Here is a 20,078-nt window from a genome sequence, read left to right as displayed (position 1 = left end):
ACTAACTTTGCAGAGGCAGCGTACCTGCACACGCTAAATGAAGAGGAATTATTCTCTTTATCCTACGCCTGTATTTGGAGTGTAATAAATTAAAATTCCAAGAATTTAATCACTCTTGCCAAGTCCCACTTAACATTTTGAAGTCCAATTTACACTTTGGTTGCAGGGACCCTTGTCCTTGAAAATTGCTTCCATTAACTTTTATACAATGTTCCTGCCCATCAAACAGTCAAAGTGGTTTTTGGAAAGCGGTAAATGCTTCTGTTACACAGAAAAATCAACTCCTTAGAAAAGCTCACTTACGTTACTGCTTAAAAGGTATTAGAACAAAAATAAAATAATTTATTTTCATATGCATGGAGAGGTCAGATCTGTACAGGTGTAAAACTATATAAATCCAACAGAATATTTAGTTTGGTGTTGGTGATGTTGCCTCTTCACTTTTTTTGTTCCTTTGCAGTTTTGCAACTTTGCACCAAAACCTTTCTGGGAACGTAAAAGATGTCCTCCACTGCAGGACTTTTTTTTTCCCGATCATGCATGAACATTTACTTGTTTTGTGCTTTTGTCTTCGAGAATCTAGTCATAGACTTCCAACTGGAATTTTATTAGGCTTTATAAGACTGACCCAAATGAGGATCAGAACCAAAACGAATAGGAATGGAGTGTTTATGTAACGTTTATAAGCCACAAATTGAATTAAATTATTTTTATTTCTTTGTTATGGTATCGATTGCCATCCGCCTTGCATGGAGGATCAGGGCAAATTCCTGGACTTTGGCATGAGTGAAAGAATGACTACAATTACATGTGAGACTTTTTAATGACTATTTCTGAAAATTCTTTACTACAATGACTATTAAACTATAGTTTAATTACATATATACAAAATGGTTTGTTTCCAGGCACAAAATAGAAGAAGGAAGGGACAAAACTCTAACGCTCACAGAAGACTTGTAAAAGGATTCAACTGAATCTGAGATGTTTGATTCTTCTAGCAGCTGTTAGTCTAAATTGGTGGATGTTTGCTTTAGTTGTTTCTTGTAATTACCAAATAAACTAGCATCATTATGGTGCCATCAATCAGGCAAAATTCTGTAATAATAAATCTGCTTTGTTCATTTTTTGTAGATTTTTAAAAAATCTGCTTTGGATTTATGCAAAATAGTTTGTTTTTTGTTGTTTTTTTTTTGTTTTTTTTTTCTTTTAAATTGACAGCAGTCTTAAATATGTCATGTTGCTGGCAGTGCGCTGTAAAATATAGCAGTAAACAAACCATGAAAAATTTGCCTCCTAAGTGGATGAACTGTTTTCAGGAAGAGCGACAGCAGCAAACATTGCACTTCTGGATGAGAAGGCAGACCAACCAGAGGCAAACGCTTGAATCTCCTGCTGCCAGGCGAATATTGTGCAGAAGATTATACTGTAATTCCACATTAAATATGCTCTGGTTTGCTCTTATCCAGAGGCGCAAGATGTTAATGGTTGATTGCACAACTGATGTATAGCCCAAAAATGATTATGGATGCTGTTTAACAAATGAATCTTGCATCTCTTCCGAGTAATAACTCATCTTGCGATATTTCCTCCCTGGCTGCAATCATTCACGCCGTGCTAAAGGAGCAGTGTTTTCATTTACTGGTAAGTGAAAGATCTATAGTTGTGCCCTGCGTGCATCACGGATGGGGAGGATGCACTCATTTGGGGAGAAATGAAGTCATGCTCCCACAGAAACAGGCGAGGTTAGGACCCCGACTCGTAGTCACAATGTGATGATACTTGGAAGTCGCAGCTGGAGTCAGAATTTAATAAGTGATCCTTCAGGTAAATCTGCGAGGCTGCGGGAGAAGTGGCTCAAGGACAATGGAATCTAAGATGGGCTTCTGAGAGTGCATGATGATGGGACTCCATTGTTAAAATGTCATAGGGTAAGATGGTGAGTGTAATGGTATGTGTTGTCATGACGGTCTGGCTTTATGGTCTTTTCCCCAGAGAGTGGATGGACGTGCTCAGCCCTCCTATTATGCCTCCCAGCCAGCAGAGAAGGTCAGGCAACACAGAGAACAATTGGGAAAGTCTACTCAGAGGTATGGTAACCTTCATTTTAGTCCTTTTACCCCCGCTCTGCCTTTTATGTCCTTGGGAGTAGGGAAGATGGCAAACAGTCTGTTGCTTTAAGACTAGTTACACGAAAGCATTCAGCTAATGGAAACAGTCGCTGCTGAAAGAGCTTTCAGAGATGTTAAATTTCCTCCAAGGATGCAGGCAGGAAGATGGGACAGCAACTGAAAGTGTATCTAATTAGGCCTAAGAAAAAGAAAAAAAAAAAAAAAGAGTCATGAGTGGAGCTCTCTGTCCTTCACATAACACCATAGGTCAGAAGAGACAGGCTCATTACAGGCCTGTACCGCCCCAGACACATCCGCAAGGTTAACTGATGAAACCTTTCCAGTTTACTACATCACTTTTAAAACTCTCACAACGTGTCACATAATTAGTTTTCATTATTGTTGCCCACGTTCGAATAACGTAAAATGCTCATCTCGATGCGTTCCATAACCTTTTTAGCATTTAACTGCCTGTCAGTTTAACAGCTCAGTTTCTGCACTTTAAGGTAGTGGGGGATTACAGGGAATCTCTTTACGGCTTCATAATTTGGTTCTGCGTCTGGGTGTCTTAGGGCTTGATTGATTAGGGAAAAAATGGCAGCGGCAGAAAACTTTTAAATCCACCTGGGTCTGAAGGTCACCATACAAGCTGTATTCTATTAAAAGTTGACAGAGTAGGCCCTTATTCGCATCTGGCACTGCAGTGCTACTGAAAATACAAAAAATAAATAAATAAATAAATAAAAACACAACAAAAAAACAAAAAAAGACCCTAAATAAATCTGTGCAATCATGATTGGAATCAATGCTTTCTTGTTTCATTTTGCATGTTCTAAATATGAGGTTTTCACTGTGGTTTTCTTGGCTTTAATACAGGAGGGGGTAGCATGGTGAAAGAAGAGGAGAATGGAGATGAATATTTGAAACTCCTCTATGATCCTTGCCTCAACTGCTATTTTGATCCTGAGTCAGGAAAGTACTATGAACTAGCTTAACTCAAAGCCCATTACCATCAGAATGAATAAATCACATTAACAGGAGATGAATTGCTTCGAGATTTTACTTTTTTTTTTTTTTTTTTTTTCTGAGCTGAGCTTTATTGATCGGAAGTGAATTCCCTTTTCACCAAAACCCCTTCCTGTGTTAGCTCCTTTGTTCCTGAAAACTAACGTCAGCTTTGTTTTGCCATGTGTGGTTAGTCATGCTAGATTGTAAGGTATTGGGAAACTCTCTAAATCAAACACATGGCCCTTTGCAAGTGAGGACTCATTCACTTCTGATGACAAAGAGAGGCTTTTCATAAGTCTTGGCTTGGGAGTTAATATGGAAACCTTCTAAAAGAATTTGCCGGCGCTTCTTTTTAACGTTACAGTGTCTTAACATTTAAATAGTGAAAAGATTTATGTTTTTTTTGTTTGTTTTTTATTGAATGTATGCATCAAAACACATCAAAATCATCAAAAAATACATTGATGTTTTCATAGTATCTGAAATAAATTTGACTTAAAAAAATATGGTTCCGGTCTCTTGTGTTTGTTTTCTTTCTAATTAGTCAGAGCTATCCAAGAATACAAGAATGAAATGAAAGATGATTGATTTTAATACATTCAACTGGATTTAAGATACTCCAGGCTCTTTTCATGGTGTTTAACTGTAACTAGGAGTAGCAGCTGGTGGGCTGCTGATTAGACTGGCAGGCCTCACCAATTCCCCCCGCCCCAAAACACTTGTCACACCTGAAGCCATGGGGTATTGATTCACCATTTTTGTGGCTGATAAAATTACGGCACAAAATGAATCAAAAAAACGAAAGAAAAAAAAACAATGTTTTTCTATTCTGTTCTACATGCACTGCATTTCAGTCAGTAAGCTTGAGTAGAAAGTGATAGCATGTGGACAATTGTTATTTTAACATAAAGTTCTGATGAGAAGCTAACATGCAGCCATCCTCGGCATGATGGCAAGTTGCGATTTCTTTGAGATTTTGTCTAATTAAGACAGATTTGCAATTATACATCCTGGCTGAAAATATACACTTATTCCACATATTCATATAAATGTACTTCAGCAGGGTTGAGAAAAGCCAAACACCTTTTGTAGCCGTCAACAAGGACTTGTTATGATTATTTCTGGATATTTGACCTTTTTTTCCTCATCAATCGATCTCGTTTATTATGCCATAGAAAGGGCAATTACAATGCACGGCAGGAATAAAAGCAGTCAGCCTTACATAGTGCCATACATTTATGAGACATAAAACCTTATTGGGTCGTACAAGATCATTAAGCAACTTTGTGACTCCAAGAACAAGTGAGTTTTTAATCTGTTTGCTCTATACCTGGGGAGAAGATACCAGCATCCAGAGGGAAGGAACTGGAAGCCATTACTGAGAGGGTGATCCTGTTGCTCTAACATCTATTTTTTTCTTTTACAGCTGGCTTAGTCTTATACATGTGAGTAAGGTCCTTCAGGTTTATTCCAGCAATTTTAGCTACATAATTTAATAATATTCTGAAGTCTAAACCCTGTAATCAGAAATGGAAGCACTCATTTAATTTGTCCGTTTCCTGGCACGGACCGGGCATTTTTACTAAGTTAATTCATTTACATTGGGGTTGAGGTGGGTGTACTTCCACAATCTTAATCATCAACCTGCTTTGTATTGTTTGTTTTCGGATCCTTATTGTTCTCCAACAACAGTTTTAACCTTTTGGGTTGTTGATTTAAAGTGAGATTGAAACATTTGATGACAGCTTTCCGTTTTAGGATTCCGTCCACTTGGTGAAAAGAACCAGCTAAGTTGGCATTCATTACAGTTAGCACTGTACGCCATTCTGGGTCTCCTCACACAGTTCCTGTCATTTTGTTCAAGAGGGCCAAGCTTTGTCTTGGTCTGATCATAACACTATCCTCCAGAAGGCATTTGACTTGTCCTTGTGGGCAGCTGCAATTTTTAATTCCTCTTTCATTTTTGAGGAGGCCTTTTGCTATCGGCCCCCCTATCAGTAAGTATTAATGTTAAAATGATTTGAACTTGGCACTTCTTGCATTGTTAAATAACATGAACAGTTTGCTTGTATCTGAGGGAAACTGAGTTAAAACTGGGAAACAACTTGGTGTACAAGTAATTCAGTGATCTTTAGCATGTGTAAAATAAAACATTTTTTGTAGAGAGAAAAAAGAAAAAACAGGCTTAGGTGCTCTGGGAATAGCACTAACCTTAACCCGATTGAAAAAAGCAGAGGTTATATTTAAAAAGAACAGGAGCAGGCCTTGAAACCACACCGTTTAAATTATTTCCACTACCTATGATAAGAAGTGTGGTCAAACATCTCCTCCAAAACCTTGTTAATGATTACAAGCAGTTTGTTTTCTCTGCAACTTGCTGATGGATGTTTATCTAAATATTAGTGCAGCATCATGTATGCATTTGTTTTTGTTTTATTTTTTTTTTTATATATATATATATATATATTTCTTGTGTGGATTAATGAAACTAATTCCTGTTTTTTTTTTTTTTTTTTAAATCATCGATGTTGTATAATAATTTCACTGTAATATTATTGGTAAAATCCATTATTAAAAGACACAATTTAATGACTTTGATGCCCATAATGACTGCATGTGAACTTCCATCTGGAAATATATTCAGCGCAACACCCAGGTTACGATATTCAGTTTAATAATTCATTGTTTCAAGTTAATAGTCCTGACCTCTAACAAAACTTTGGAAACAGAGTTCAGTAATTTTGATTTCTAATGCTCTCATAACTTACAAAATACAGGTAGTGGAAACTGTGCTGCAGCACGGATGTTAAAAAGACATTGAATGTTACATAAGGAGCTGTCATAAATTAACTACAGGTCATACATTTTAAACATGATCTCAATGTTTTATATCATAATTCATGACTGAGTGGGATATGTCCAGGGATTACCTGCGAGTTTCGCCTCCTTGGTTTCAAGCATAAGTTTGGGGGTCACGATGACAATATCCCATGGTTCTCAATCTGTGGTACAGCTGCCACTGCAGGTACTTGACTGCCTAGAGTGATACTCACAAAAAAGATATTATTTGGAAACATATTGTAATAAATGTAATGTCCAACTACCATGCACCAATAACCAAACACTTTACTAATTATTTCTGTTAAATTGATAACTGGCAACATTTTCATCTACTCTTGCGTAATTCTGTGAGCTTGTATGACTGTGATGGATGGGTGTTCAGACAGAGCCGGGTTCTGCTGCGGGTTTCTTTCTGTTCCAGATTACAACCACATGCTCATTCATTCACGACTTGATGGAATCTGTGAAAATAAACTGTTTTACTATTTGGCAAAATAAACTTTACTGTGTTGTGTAATGACTGAAATTTAATTGTGCATGTAGCTTGATGAATTTGAATCTGTCTAAAGGACTGAATTGTTTTGATTTTAAATTTCAGAAAATGAATTGCATGTGTCTGTTTTGCAAAATTGTTTAAGATATTTGGTATTTTGTGCTTCTTGTACTGTTGTTCTATTTCAAATGGTACTTCTCAGAGTAGTTATACTGCACAGTATTTAATTTCTTCTATTTCCTGAATAATATTTGCAGTAACTCTTATTGTAAGCTATATTTTGGCTAATGTACCAACTTCTGGTCACTTAACTGGATAATGAACAATCATGTTTTAACCAACAATGCACAGATACACCCACACACCATATGGCGATGTCAGAATCCTGGCATGGACAGAACATTCCTGGTTCTCAGGTTATTTTCTCTCTGCCAAGTCTGCTGTGGCATTTGGAGGGCAAGTAAGTATACAGCATATCTTGTCAATGGGATAAGTCTACACCTGTGAGACTAGGAAGCTTAGATTTCCAGCTACTTTATTAACTTCGCTGAAAATGTTTCAACCAAATATTCAGCAAACACCAACACACATCTAGATTATTTTAAAAAAATGCAAAATTATATTTGGAAATGTGTTTCTTTGAAGTTTTTTGTTTGGATTTCATTTATTTTTGCTCATATGTATATATTTTTATCCTTTAAAATATCTGAATTTGAGCTTATTTATAGTAGCCTATTAGTTTGTCTCAATAAAATCCTTTTTAGCAAATTAAGTCATATGTTGTGACCAAACAAGATATGATTGTTATTTTATCAAATCTATTTTATTTATTACTTAAGTCACTTTTTGGACGCTTATCTTTTTTTACTTCCACTGGAGTAAAATCATATTGAAGTAAAGCTACTTTTGGTCGAGTAAAACTTTTAGCTACACGGCTGTACTTAGTAACTTGGTCTGACGTGAAAACTCGTTTCCAAGGTGCGTCATTAAGGGGCGTGGCAACAGGTGAGAGCTTTGACCAGGAACCAGGAAGTAAACAACGATGGCTGGCTTGGAAAACATTACGTGTAGACTTTAAAAGAAAACATTTTTACTAGCTAGTTTCACACTCTAAAAAAAAAAAAAACTGTTGGAACGGCGTTCTCTTTCTCTTTTGAGAAAGTTAGACAACATCGCGATGACAAAGTTTTAAAACCCAACTTTGAAGTTCTCCAGGATGTCAGCGCAACAGGTACATCTTTTAAAGTCTTGACCTCCTCCTGAGAGTAAATGACGTGTGTATTTTTGTCGTTAAATTTATTTGTAAAGTGTTTGGTATTGAATTCTGTATTCGTCGTTTGTTAAAAAGGAAAGCCACAGTCTATGAAGGGGAAATAGACTGCAAAGAGGTTTTCCTCAGAATATTCTCGATCATACGCCAAATCGTCATTGTCCTCTCGCTGTTTGATTGACTGAGCTCTTATTAAATGCATTTTTTTTTTTTTTTTAGGCGCAGAAACAGAAAGTGTTGTGATCCTCTCAGCAACTTTAGCTGACTGACGTAGAAATTACAAGTTTGCAGCCTCAAATGAGGAGGTGCAGCTGCTTGTTAAAACTCTAATTATTCGCATGTTTGGTAAATGTGTTGCTAAAGACAGCAAGAATTTATACGAATTAAAGAATTGGTGATAAATACTCTGTTCAGCTTTACTATAAAAGGTAAATTTGAAATTAATGAGAAGATAATACATTAATCAATCATTAAGTAAAGATTACTACTTGAATATGTGAAACTTCCATTATGTAAGCCTCCTCATTAACTCTACTGTTGAGCAGCATTTAAGTATTAATGATGCTCATTAATAATTACCCCTACATCAGTAGTGTTTTCTTCTTCTCTTGATAATACAGTTGCCAAGTAATTCATTACTCCAGAGAATACTCATCCTTATTTTTGCCCCCTTCAACTGAAGTGGCGCAACGTGGATGTTCCCTTATGCTCTTGTGTGTATTAGCGAAAAACAACTGCTTTGTCACAGCTAAAAATGCATAAAATCCCAATAATCCATGTTTCCGCTTGTCATGGCCTCGCTGACTAAGCTCAAACAGCATCATTTCATCATGATTTCATCAGTCGCTTTTATGACAACAAAATTAGCAAGACCTAAAAGGGAAAACTAAATCATGCATTGGAATATTTTACTTGTTGAGTCTAAATTATAAATACAAGTCGCAGACTAACAAGTAGATCAGTCATGATGATGTAAGGCTCGACGTACAGAAGCTTCTCATTCTAACGCAGCACTTTGCTTTAAAGACCAAGTTATCAGTGATGTAATGAAGGACTGCTTAGTATGCATCAGGACTTTGCAGAGTTATATATTATTACTTGGAGTGCAGGAAGATGGTACTTAGTTTGTCCAGATCCATTCGAAAGCATTATGCAAGCTCTTTGGTTTAAGCAATTATCAAGCCTAATTCCTAATTTGTGTCCTTCTTCATTTTTAATTAGCTTACCATTAGCCTATCATTAACACAATTGAATTAGGGGGTACACATCAAGTAATGTTTAACCAGCACTAAGTTCCTCATTTGTTTCTAATTTGTTTTCTGGTTAATACTCACAGTTTACTGTCCCCCATTATTTGTCTGCAAATACAGATGAATTATTAGTAAAACGGTAAAGCTTTATGTATGCATGTCTAGACAAGAATATAATCTCTGAAGAACCTACAACTTTCAATCTGAACAAAAACATAATACCTGTAGAGACACAATTGTACCCTAGAGTTAATCTCACACAAGTACTTTACAAATTTTTTTTTTTTTTTTTAACCTTCACCCACAAATGTCAGCGTGTTTTACTAACGTTTTATATGAAGGATTATTGTTGTGAAGTGTAATAAATATTAATTTAGTATTAGTTAATATGAGTTAACTTTTAGTTTGTCATTATCGCTTGTGGTGAATTACTAGTCACAGGCCAGGTCTGACAGAGGAGACATATTGAAAGAGGTTCTCTTGTCAGGTGAAACTGGATCTGCGCAATATGCTGAATTGTACTTGACAATATGTACAATATCAATTAATTAAAAATCACACTACCACCTTACAACATTTGCTGTACCATTTCAAAATCTATTTATAAAAACACTGCTTTCCAATAGTATATTTACCTAAGCTACTGCAATGTTGTTCTACTCTCCACAACTCACATAGAGTTTGGTGAGGATATTGTAATGATGGAAAAGAAAGAGAAAATACAGTAAAATGTGGGTTAATCATAACTGATATCCATTTGCCTTCGTTCAAAACGCTTTAAAGGAAGAATGCTAACATTATCACCTTGAACACACCACTTCCACAGTGGCACATGGTAGTGGCAGCATTATTACGTGGGAATGCTTTGGTTCGGTTTACCAAATTGCATTATCCACCTATAAACATAGCATACACTTTGATGACTGGTGGGACTGGTTTACTTATTTAAAATATTTGATATTTTCTCCTTGCATCTCATCGTCCTTATGGAAAAGCCAACAAAATCCACGTGCAGAAATTCCCCACACTCTCTTATTCCATGGCCCCTCTCAGAACCTATAAATGGTTTCCAGACCTCCGGGGAAACATTTGTCTTAACACCCTGCAGAGTAACAGAAAAGACAGGTGAGTAATCACATCCTAGCATTTTTAAGCAGCTTCTTTGCACTTCCCCTTTTACCTTTAGATTTCACACAAACATTTGTCTGGGTTTTACTAAACACTAGACCTTATTTGCTGCAAGTAACAATTCTTTTCCCCTCACAGACAACCATGCTTCCTAATGAGGAGCAGCTGTGCAGAGCCTGGAACAAAAGGCTACATGCTAATTATTGAAATGCTCAATAACTATTCAATAAATGGTTAAAACGTCTAGTGTGGATATTGCTATTGAGTGTAAATCCATTACTAAGTGCAGTGCTAAACAAGGTACTAGTTAAAATGTTTTTTTTTTTTTTTTTTTAAGTTCAAAAGGTTCTTTCAAAGGGCTGTACAAGTTACCGCTCCGGATTTGGTCCCACTAATTAAGACTTCTTCATTACAGGTGTGAATATTTTTCCAAGACCCCGAACGCTACCAATTAGAAAAACAATGCTAAGTGATGCGTTACAAGTGTCACACTCCCATCCGGCCTCGTCTGTGTTTCACTGTTTCTCGTGTCTGACGCCGCCACACGTGATAAATTGTTCCTGCTGGGTCTGTTGTGCTTCGGTCACGCTCGCTGTGCTTTCTAATTATTGCTGCAAACCCTAATACTTACTAAGTCCACATTACGAAACGATCCCATGCACAGCCCTTGCTTTAAACACACCAAGGAATAATAGATGATTTGTATGATTAGTGATGGTCCAAGAAAGTGTCACTTTTTTTTTTTGTGCTTACTCAGAGATTCACAACCCCGCTGCGGAGCTTTCGCTATGATTTATAACCCATGGCTGTTCAGCTGTCATATCTCCTGCGTGTATTTCCTTTTTATCTGTGCTACACATCATGAACCGAGCTGTTAGGTTTATGGGCTCTTTAACTACCCCACTGTTACATCTTATTGGATTCATTTGTCTTTTTAGGCCGGGTTAAGGCTTCACCCTGGCATTATTGCATTGGTGATCCTGGTCTGCACGGCGGCAGTCGCTGCTGCCATATTGATCATCCGAAAATACTGCTTCCCAGTCAAGTAAGCAGGCTTGATTAATGAGCCGTGGCGTGATTATTTTAAACCATTAACGCAGGAGAAACTCATCAGCCTGTACTGTCACGTAACTTCATTCCAGTGAGGCGACGTACAGATACTCTTTGCTGCAGCGCATGGAGGATCAGGAGTCGGCGGTGACAGAGGAAGATGGCAACAGGGGGCCCTCCACTGTGGGAGAGGAGTCAGACGAGGTCAGTGCATTGTGGCATCTCTGACTGTAGCTTTCACTCTTCTCTGTCCCCCAGCACAAGTCAACACAGCCATAACCTTCCTCATCTCATGCAACCTCCCTTTTTTTTTTTTTTTCATCTTGTGACAGGAGCTACTAGAATAAATCTCCAACTGGGACGCAGCCGCACTGACTGGAAAGGAGTTCATTATCGACGGATTGTGCGGTACAAAGGCCTGCAGCTGACTATTATTTACAGACGACCATTTTAACTTCCTGCTGCTCATCTTAAAATGTGAGGTTCAATACAGAACAAGACAAGACTATGTTACAAACTCCCGTATTTGAGAAGCTGGAACCATCTAGTATTTTTTTTTCTTTGAGATTTAACTTGGGTCGGTTAATTTTTACCAACACCTTCTGATTGATCTACAGAGGATCAGATAATAGACTTGTTTCACCTGCCCTGTGGACTCATCATTTATTTAAATTCCACCCAGACTTTTATCTTTTGTTTGATGTGAGGTATTGATCCCCAGTTGCATCGTAGACTCCCACGAGTTTAGTCAGTTTCTGTCAGAGAACAGATACAGCTCAAGTTGACGCCTTTGAAGTGACACCGAGCTGTCGATAAGCATTAATCCTTGACCTTGTTTTTACCTCCGGCTACTGTAGGACCTTCTGATAGGTGAAGGTTGTTCCTGCAGGCATAACCCAGGGCTTAAAGAAACTAAAAGCACCATCTCTGTCTTTCATTGTCAGTATTCTTCTAAAACGTGCAACAATAGAGCATAAATTAAATATTTATTATCAGAGGTGGCAGGGAAAGATGGGCAAAATATCAGACTGCCTGCCTGTGTTTTTAGTGAGTTTATTTCTGCAGTTGATATAGAAGGAACGCATTTTAATATTTTACTGCTCATCAACTCAAATTCTTTTAACTTTTGAACGTTTTTTTTGTTGTAGGCATCCGCTTACAACAAGGCTTGTTTTTTTTTTTTCTGCTTTTGTGAAATAGAGATAAGTAACACTCCACTGTGCAGATTCTTTCTTTTCTTAAATTAAAACATTTGTCTGTTGACCAGGGAATTCATTTTTTATGTATCTTTAGTGTTATTGGAGTTATTTGTCTTTGGTTAGACTTCAGCATCTTGCCTGCTGTACTGTCACACCGAAGCTCTTTATTGAAGATGAATGTCGCCACTGTGACAACATTCCTGCTTTGCAGATTGTCATATTGAAACTGAGAGCATACAGAAAGAGACACCGCAAGCTCTAAAATTAATTTAATTGGAAAATTGAAAAAAAAAAAAGCCTTTGCACACTGGTGAAATTGGCTAAGAATATTGGGCATGAGTAATGCATTTTTTAAAATAATATTAATTGTTAAAAAGACCAGGTTGTTTTGAAACTACTACTTTTCAAGGCCAGAGTACTTTTTTGCCATTGTTACTAACTATTCCTGTACTGATGAGGACTGCTATCATAGTTTTATCAGAAAACAATTACAAAATGGGCCACAGACGAGATGCGCATTGATTTCAGGACACGTAACCTCTCAACCTCATTGATTTATTGCTTTGGCAAACATATATGTACCAGCGATCAATGTTAAATCAGAGTAGGTGTCTTCAGCACCAGGATTTGTGGTAGACTATGTTCACTGTGTGTCTTCCTCCCAGCTGTATGGACAGGTTTTGTTTCAAGACACAAATGTACAAAAGTGAATAGTTTCGTATTCTGAACTTAAAACATGTTTTATGGTGGACTTTTTAATGGGAACTAAAAATAAAAAAAGAAGGGGGGAAATTAAGATTATGGTTTGAATGGTCTTTTCTATCTACTGGTACGTGTTAAGGTAAAGGGTTTTTCATAAATAATCGAATACTTTCCTGCATCCCTTAAACATGCCTCCAATAAATTTAGAAGAAAACGTTTTGTTGGTTAATAGAGAGAAGCTGTCGTTTCTTGAGTATTGTTATATCACTGGGGCGGTTATATTGTAGGAGCAGCTTCCATCAGTGGTATAACACTTTAAATCCCTGTTGTTGCCGCTTCACGTCTGTCTATCTCTTATATAAATTCTGAGAGTAGTCCGCCGTTTGCACACCTCAAGTCTAAGAAAAGCGGACAGGATTACCTGCATGGCCACAAAGCAATTTTCTGCTGTGAATTGGGGTCAAACCCAAAACGTGCTTTATTCACTTAAATCACTACAATCGTGTACTACACATAAGTGTTTCGAACTTGAACATGCAAAACAACATCTTTTTTTTTTTTACATTTCACTTTCAGAAGTGAGGAAATTAAACAAAATCACGTAATGGGTTAAAAATGGCTCATTATAATCCGTTTCAAGAGTATGCAACATTTAGACTATTTTCACAGTTTCACAGGGAGGCGGCTGTTATATTGCTCTCTTCAAACCCACCAGACTCCGTTGGAAAGAGTGATAATTTTACCTCACAGATCACATGGGTTTCATCTCACACAGAGGGAATCAATCTTCAGATCTAAGCCTTTGTGTTGGAAATCTGAGTTGTTCTTAACACAAATGATCTGTAAATTATAGTGGCATTCCTTCCCTTATGTGCATCAGGGTACAATTTTTTGTTTTGTTTTGTTTTGTTGTTTTTTTAATCGAAGGAACATTTTAACCTTGATGGTTTATGACATAATGATATGATGGGATAAAAATGCTGAACAAGTTGACGTTTTTCTTCATAAATGTTTTTCTTATCGGGGTCTTTACATGAAATTCACACCAAATGTCTGTAAGCATTTGCTTTCCACAAATGTAGAAACACAAAGTTCAAGATTTTTTTTTTAACAAATTAGTCCATAACCTAAGTGTGACAAATGCATGAAGTCAAGGGAAATTATTGGACAAGTTTATGGAAACGTGTTAAATAGTTAGAAATGCAGTGTTTGGAATCGGCAACTTCAGGAGCCTTCAGTGCTGAGAAACCGATCACTTGTATTCCACAGACGTAATTTTAAGTCACAAACTCTCCAAATCCTTAAGATGAAGTTTTGATCTTTTATCTCTGATTTTAATGTGTTTTCCACTCTTTTACAATTGGATTGAAATCGTGTGATTGACTTGGTCCTTTTAGCCTCTTTATTTTCTTTCTCTGCAATCAATCGAGTTTCCTTGGCTGTGTGTTCAGGATCATTGTGTTTCTCAGCGAGTTTCTAAAGTGGCACTTTTTAAGGTCTGTCAGCGTGTTGACTCCAGCCCCACACTTCTCTGTTCATATGATGTCTTTGTCACTTGTCCTTCAAAACATGAATGCCTACATCCTTTTTCTTCAGAGGGGAGTTTTGTTTAGTGACTCTGCATAGAGGCCATTGCTGTTCAGTGTATTGCATGTTGCATTCATGGGAAAAAACAAAATCCATATGTTCCAAGTATTTCTGAAACTCACCGGTCTTTGAATCTTGAGAAAGTTTTCTTATTATCATTTTACCCCCTTTGTCACAAATCTTGTGAAGAACCCCTGGTTCTCGGTGTGGACAAATTATGTTCTCTCCACTTCTGGATTATGGCCTCAGTGCTGCTCACTGGAACATTCAGAAGACTAGAAATATGTCTGTAGCCAGAGCCAGCAGTATGTTTTGCAATAATATTGTTGAGAGCTCTCTTTTCTCCTACCCACGATGAGATGCTTTCGTGATACCTTGGTAATTGGAAACATGTTTACGGACCATGACTTTGGACTAACCCAGCTGATGCTACTTTGAACTGATGGGGAGCAGGATTGCTCTATAAATACTGTCAGCTGTTTTCTTGGCTCTCCGTGGCTTTTTGCTTGTTCCTTTGCTTAACGTGCTCAATCGTTTTTCGATCACGTTCCACTTTATTGCACATTACGTATTTTGCTTTGATATCTTTGGGAATTATTTGGGTTGTTTCCAATATTTGATGTGAATTTAATGCCAGTGGCCCCCAGTTAGAAATGTATTTACGGTGAAAAATATTTGTCTCCAGTGCTTTGATTGAAAAGAATTGAAAACGATGCCGGATTTGCTGGTGTCTATTTAATGTTGATCAGCTGTTTGTATTTGCACAAATGATACAAGACAAAGATAGCAACTAAATAATATAGCATAAGTACCGTAAAATGTGCCTTGTGAATAAATCAGCAGTATTTCCGTGGAAGTGTTAATAAGCTAAGCTAAAACTGAATATTTTAAATTCAAACAATGTTACAGATCTCAACCATATAACTTGTAGCAGAAATAAAATTAGCATCTCTCGCAAACTATCACATCTAAATTAGATGTTTTATTTTTTATTTTTTTTACTTAAGAAATGTAAATGATCTTCAGATAGAAATAGCTGCATTAAGAGGTGATCATCCACCAGCTGGCCATTTCCCTCTTTGAAACTATTCTCCTTTCATTAACCCACTTCAGGTAAATTCTCTGCAGAGCTGCGAACCCAACAACCTTTAAATGGACGTCGGGATTTTGCATAACATTTTCTGACACCTTATCCAACAGAGAAGAAGGGGAAAAACAAGAAAAAAAAAAGAAATTGCACCTGTCAGGGAGTTTGGTGCAAACAATGTGATGCGGTGAGCGTCACAGGATGCCGGTGGCAGTTCATAATGAATGATTAATCAGAAATTGCTTCACTGTGTTTTGTTCCACACTCTGTATTCGCTCATTGTCCATGTGATCAGCAAATGAGAAAATAAAACCACACTGAGGTCTTCTGTCTCGTCTTTATTGGGTTTGTCATGTTGTTGTTCTGTTTTACCGTGAATGTGAATTGTTGTAATAATGTGAATACTAAATGCTCATACATTGGTGAATTGTTTGAGACATCGCATTGCTTATTAAACATATTTATCTTTTCAGCTGGGCTCAATAGTGTTTGGCTTGTTCTTACTTCAAATTGTTATGTTAATTATATTCCTTATGTGAGAGATGTCTTTTTTTTAATGATCATTACTTTTTTTGGCTCACTTTTTTCAGTTGTTACTATTTCTTCTTCAAATTTTTAATTAGAATTTGACATTTCTTTCCACAGTTTTATTGTCTTTGACTCTTTGAGTTCCCCTGGACCAGTGTGGCAGTGCACAAGGGCCCCCTTTTGATTCTCTCTGGTATTACACCTTCATTTTGTCTCATTTTAATTTTATGATGTAAAGCTAAATATTAAATTAAAATGTAGTCATTCCAGAAATGAACTTGATTGCATGAGGGAACACACACAATCTAAACGATAAATTAAATAAAGGATGCACCCTTAGTGCCTCTCTATAAGACCGGCTTTTCTCTGTTGAGGATTGAGAGTAGACAATTTCACAGATTAATGTCCTTGCAAATATAAATGGTTTTAAAGAAAAAAAAAATGGCACAATCTTAAGGACTTATTTCCTGGAATTGTGTTAAGTCGAAATCTGGTATTCCAGTATGATGTAATAAATTCTATTAATTTTTGTTCAGATCAAAGATGAACATGGCTTCTAAGTGCCAAATTTGGTTATATTTTCTGTAAATATAACCAAAATATACATGTGAAAATATCTTTGGCATTTTTAGCCTCTTTAAAGAGTAACTAAACATGTCCCCAAAAGGGATTCCTTTTTTTTTTTTTTTTTTTTTTTATTATTAGGGTGTTTTACAATATTTTGCAGCAGCTGTATGGGCACCACTGGTAGAGATGTGTGAAAATTAAACATTTATAGCAATATAGTTTCAAACTGCATAGCCCAATGCATAAAATAAGTGCATGTTTTTGATGGAAAAATTTACATTTACATAAATAAATATATTTTTAATACGTGACACCTTATTACTGGTTAAAAATAAAAATCTTCATCGAAGCAGTAGTTTCCTTTTCCATCCATGACTTACGTTTTCCCTACGGTATAAATATCGTGCGACACAGAGACATTTCTATGAGCCCCTCTTCAAAATGGGAAAGACAAGTCAGCACCTGATTCAAATAAGGCAGATGTTTGTTGATCTTTATTGGTTGAAAATGCAGAGAGTAATATTTAAAAATGTTTGAAATATCAGGAAATGTTAGAAGCAAAGCCGGACTTAAAATACTGTGCTTTGCAAATGCCACTCTGAATTCCCCAACATTTATTATATTACTCTCAAACATGTCAGTGTCTTGTACTAAAATTTGGTGTTATCAGCTCAATGCGTATTTTAAACTATAAGTCTTATGAATGGATTGCAACATATTTTGCACAAACTTGTCTGAAAAGTGTGCCGCCACCCGGACTTTGTTAACTCGCAGTAAACTGCAGTTACAGACGTAAAGCACTGGGCGTGTGCCTCCACCAGCTTGGCTCCTTTAGACAATGAAATCCAAGTTCTTGAGGTATTAATCGGTTTCCTAATGTCCAACCATAATAACAGAACTACAAAAGGAAACATGTTGCACTTAACCCAGTCACTGTTTAAATTCCAAATAAAAAAGAAAATAAAAAATAGAAATAGTGAGAAAGTCTCACCAAAATTTTTATTATGAGCAGATTGGAAACTGCGGGTTCTTATCACTTTGCGTTTTTTGGTAGTGTGTTTCAACTCTTCAACAAGATGTTGACTGGCAATTGTTTCTGTAAAAACATTGTACTCCTCGTCTGCACACACTGTCATTTTCTCGCTGTCTGCATATAGTTTTTGTTCCGGTGTTTTGCCATCTGTACATAACTTTCCTTGCCCTGCCATCTGGAGATGCAGATTTTCATTCTACATTCTGCGCTGTCACTCTTATGCCTCTTTGCACGTTTAGAATGGTCTTTCTGTCATTGGTCCTTCGAACTCACACATTTGTGTTTCATTTAGTTTTATTCATTTAGAAGGTTGTCACTAAATGCTCATGCTAAATACAGTTATTAGGTGCACAGGAATAGGGAAAGTCCAGCCTGTCTGCTCTGAGGGAAAGTCATCTCTTTCCAAGCCACAAGAAAGTCTTGAAGCCAGTCCCAAGTCCTTAACTTTGAATTTTAAGTCTTAAGCAGCTGATTTGATCAATAATGCAATATAAATCCATCACATCATTTCCTGTATATCTACACATTTGGCATATTTTGTTTCTGTTTAACTACCTCATAATTCCTGTAAACAAATGCAATGACCTTTTATTTATGTTTTCCTCTCTAATGCCATAGAGCAAAATATAGTGTCTATTCATGCTTCTCTTCTGTAACTTCACTGTATGTTGTGTCAGACGGAGGGATTCTGATTCAGAAGATGTTTAAGGTACATCGGTGCAGATTTTCAACTGGAAGTGAAGTCACAGGTGTTGAAGTCTGAATCATGCTCTCAGTCTTTAGGGATATCATCAAGTCGAATATGGAGTCATTAAATGTGTTATTCGGGTTTGAGTTGATTCCAACTCATACGATTCAAGTCCACAGGTTCCAGGGAACTGCAGCAATCAATAATGTAATAACCTGCCACTCCTGTAATAAGGCATCAGGGCCAACAGGGTGATAACATTTCCCCAGTAATGTGATAAGTTATCACGTTTTTTTGGCCAGTATTCTGAAGGTAATTTAAAAATGTAGGTTGCGCGATCTCTCTCTCCGCATTCTAGCACATTTTACACTGAGATCTAAATACCAAATGAATTTCGCGTTCGTTCAATAAATCTCACTCCACACAGAGAAATTATATGAGCAAAAAAAACTTTCAAACCATTTGTACAACACAAGATTCTCCAACACGGATTACAGTTATTAATTAAAAAGACTGAATGCTGAATAGTATGTAACCTTGACGAATGAATATGAAGTTTATGTCATCCATCAAGCCTATTTTATATGAGCTCCACTGCAAAAAAACCCTCTTACTTTCAATAAATTATCTTTATGTAACACACTTACTGACTGCAGCTGCTGCATTTTAAATTTTTTTTTTCTTTTTCTTTTTTTTATGTTAACATAATGACTTATTACACTACCGGCAAAAGGTTATTTCATTATTGGTTTAAAAATCTTATTACACTATTGGCTTTATTACATTTAAAACGGCCAGAGTAATTATGCTATTGGCAGGAATTATGTTATTGGCTGCAACAGAGATTACAACATTAACAATGTTGGTTCTAATCAAAACCATGAACCTAAATACTAACATGATGCCATAATACATTATCATATTCATACCACCTTCATAGCAGCCTGCGTAGATCTCACATTCTCTGCCATGTTTTGAGTTTTATTGTTTTGCTGTAATTAATTTCACATATGATTCCATGTTGTGTTTAGTTTCTTATCACGGAATGTGTTTTCTACGCCTCGGTTTTAATCCTTTGATTGTTTGTTTTTTTTTTTTCCTTCTGTAGTCTCCAGAGGTTTTATGCAGTTAGGTGTGTGTGAGCTGTTTTATGCAGATATTGGTTTTACAAAAATTTACATACAAATAGAAAACTCTGACAACTGCTACAATGATTCTTTAAACCCGTTTTTTTCATTCACCCATGCAATTTGAAATATGAGGCTTTTGGCCCCTTTTTTCCACCTCCCTTTTTACTGTTCTGTCTTTTCTTTCTTCCGCTGTCAGATGCCTATTTGCACGGTAGATTCAGTGTACCCGGTAGTTTGATACTTGAGTAAACTTTCTTTAGGTTGAGAAGGGAAACTTGACCATCAGGTTCACACTGGGTGTGGTATGTACGTGTGTGTGTGTGTGTGTGTTGTTAATGCCACGTCCTGGTCTTTCTGTAACTCTAGGAGCCTTGACACATTTTTTTTCCCCCTTTTTGTTTGCACAAAT

The 20,078-nt window shown here is 36.7% G+C and overlaps 1 protein-coding gene across 2 annotated transcripts in view; it reads left to right on the top strand.

Moving 5' to 3' along the window:
- The window catches only part of cfap20dc (CFAP20 domain containing), a 40,489-nt gene extending 37,341 nt beyond the window's left edge, over positions 1-3,148 (top strand). For both annotated transcript variants that reach the window (XM_015059821.1, XM_015059819.1), the window contains 2 exons: positions 1,993-2,087; positions 2,985-3,148. In XM_015059821.1, the coding sequence (XP_014915307.1) occupies positions 1,993-2,087; positions 2,985-3,103 (214 nt within the window). In that variant the 3' untranslated portion in view covers positions 3,104-3,148. The remainder of the gene's footprint in view (positions 1-1,992; positions 2,088-2,984) is intronic.
- Positions 3,149-20,078: the final 16,930 nt, after the last annotated feature.

Source organism: Poecilia latipinna, unplaced genomic scaffold, assembly GCF_001443285.1.
Source record: "Poecilia latipinna isolate Pla-1442-1.1 unplaced genomic scaffold, P_latipinna-1.0 Scaffold1659, whole genome shotgun sequence".
Classification (NCBI taxonomy): domain Eukaryota; kingdom Metazoa; phylum Chordata; class Actinopteri; order Cyprinodontiformes; family Poeciliidae; genus Poecilia; species Poecilia latipinna.
The sequence above is the reverse complement of the archived record's forward strand: the minus strand, read 5'-3'. Positions and strand labels throughout refer to the sequence as shown.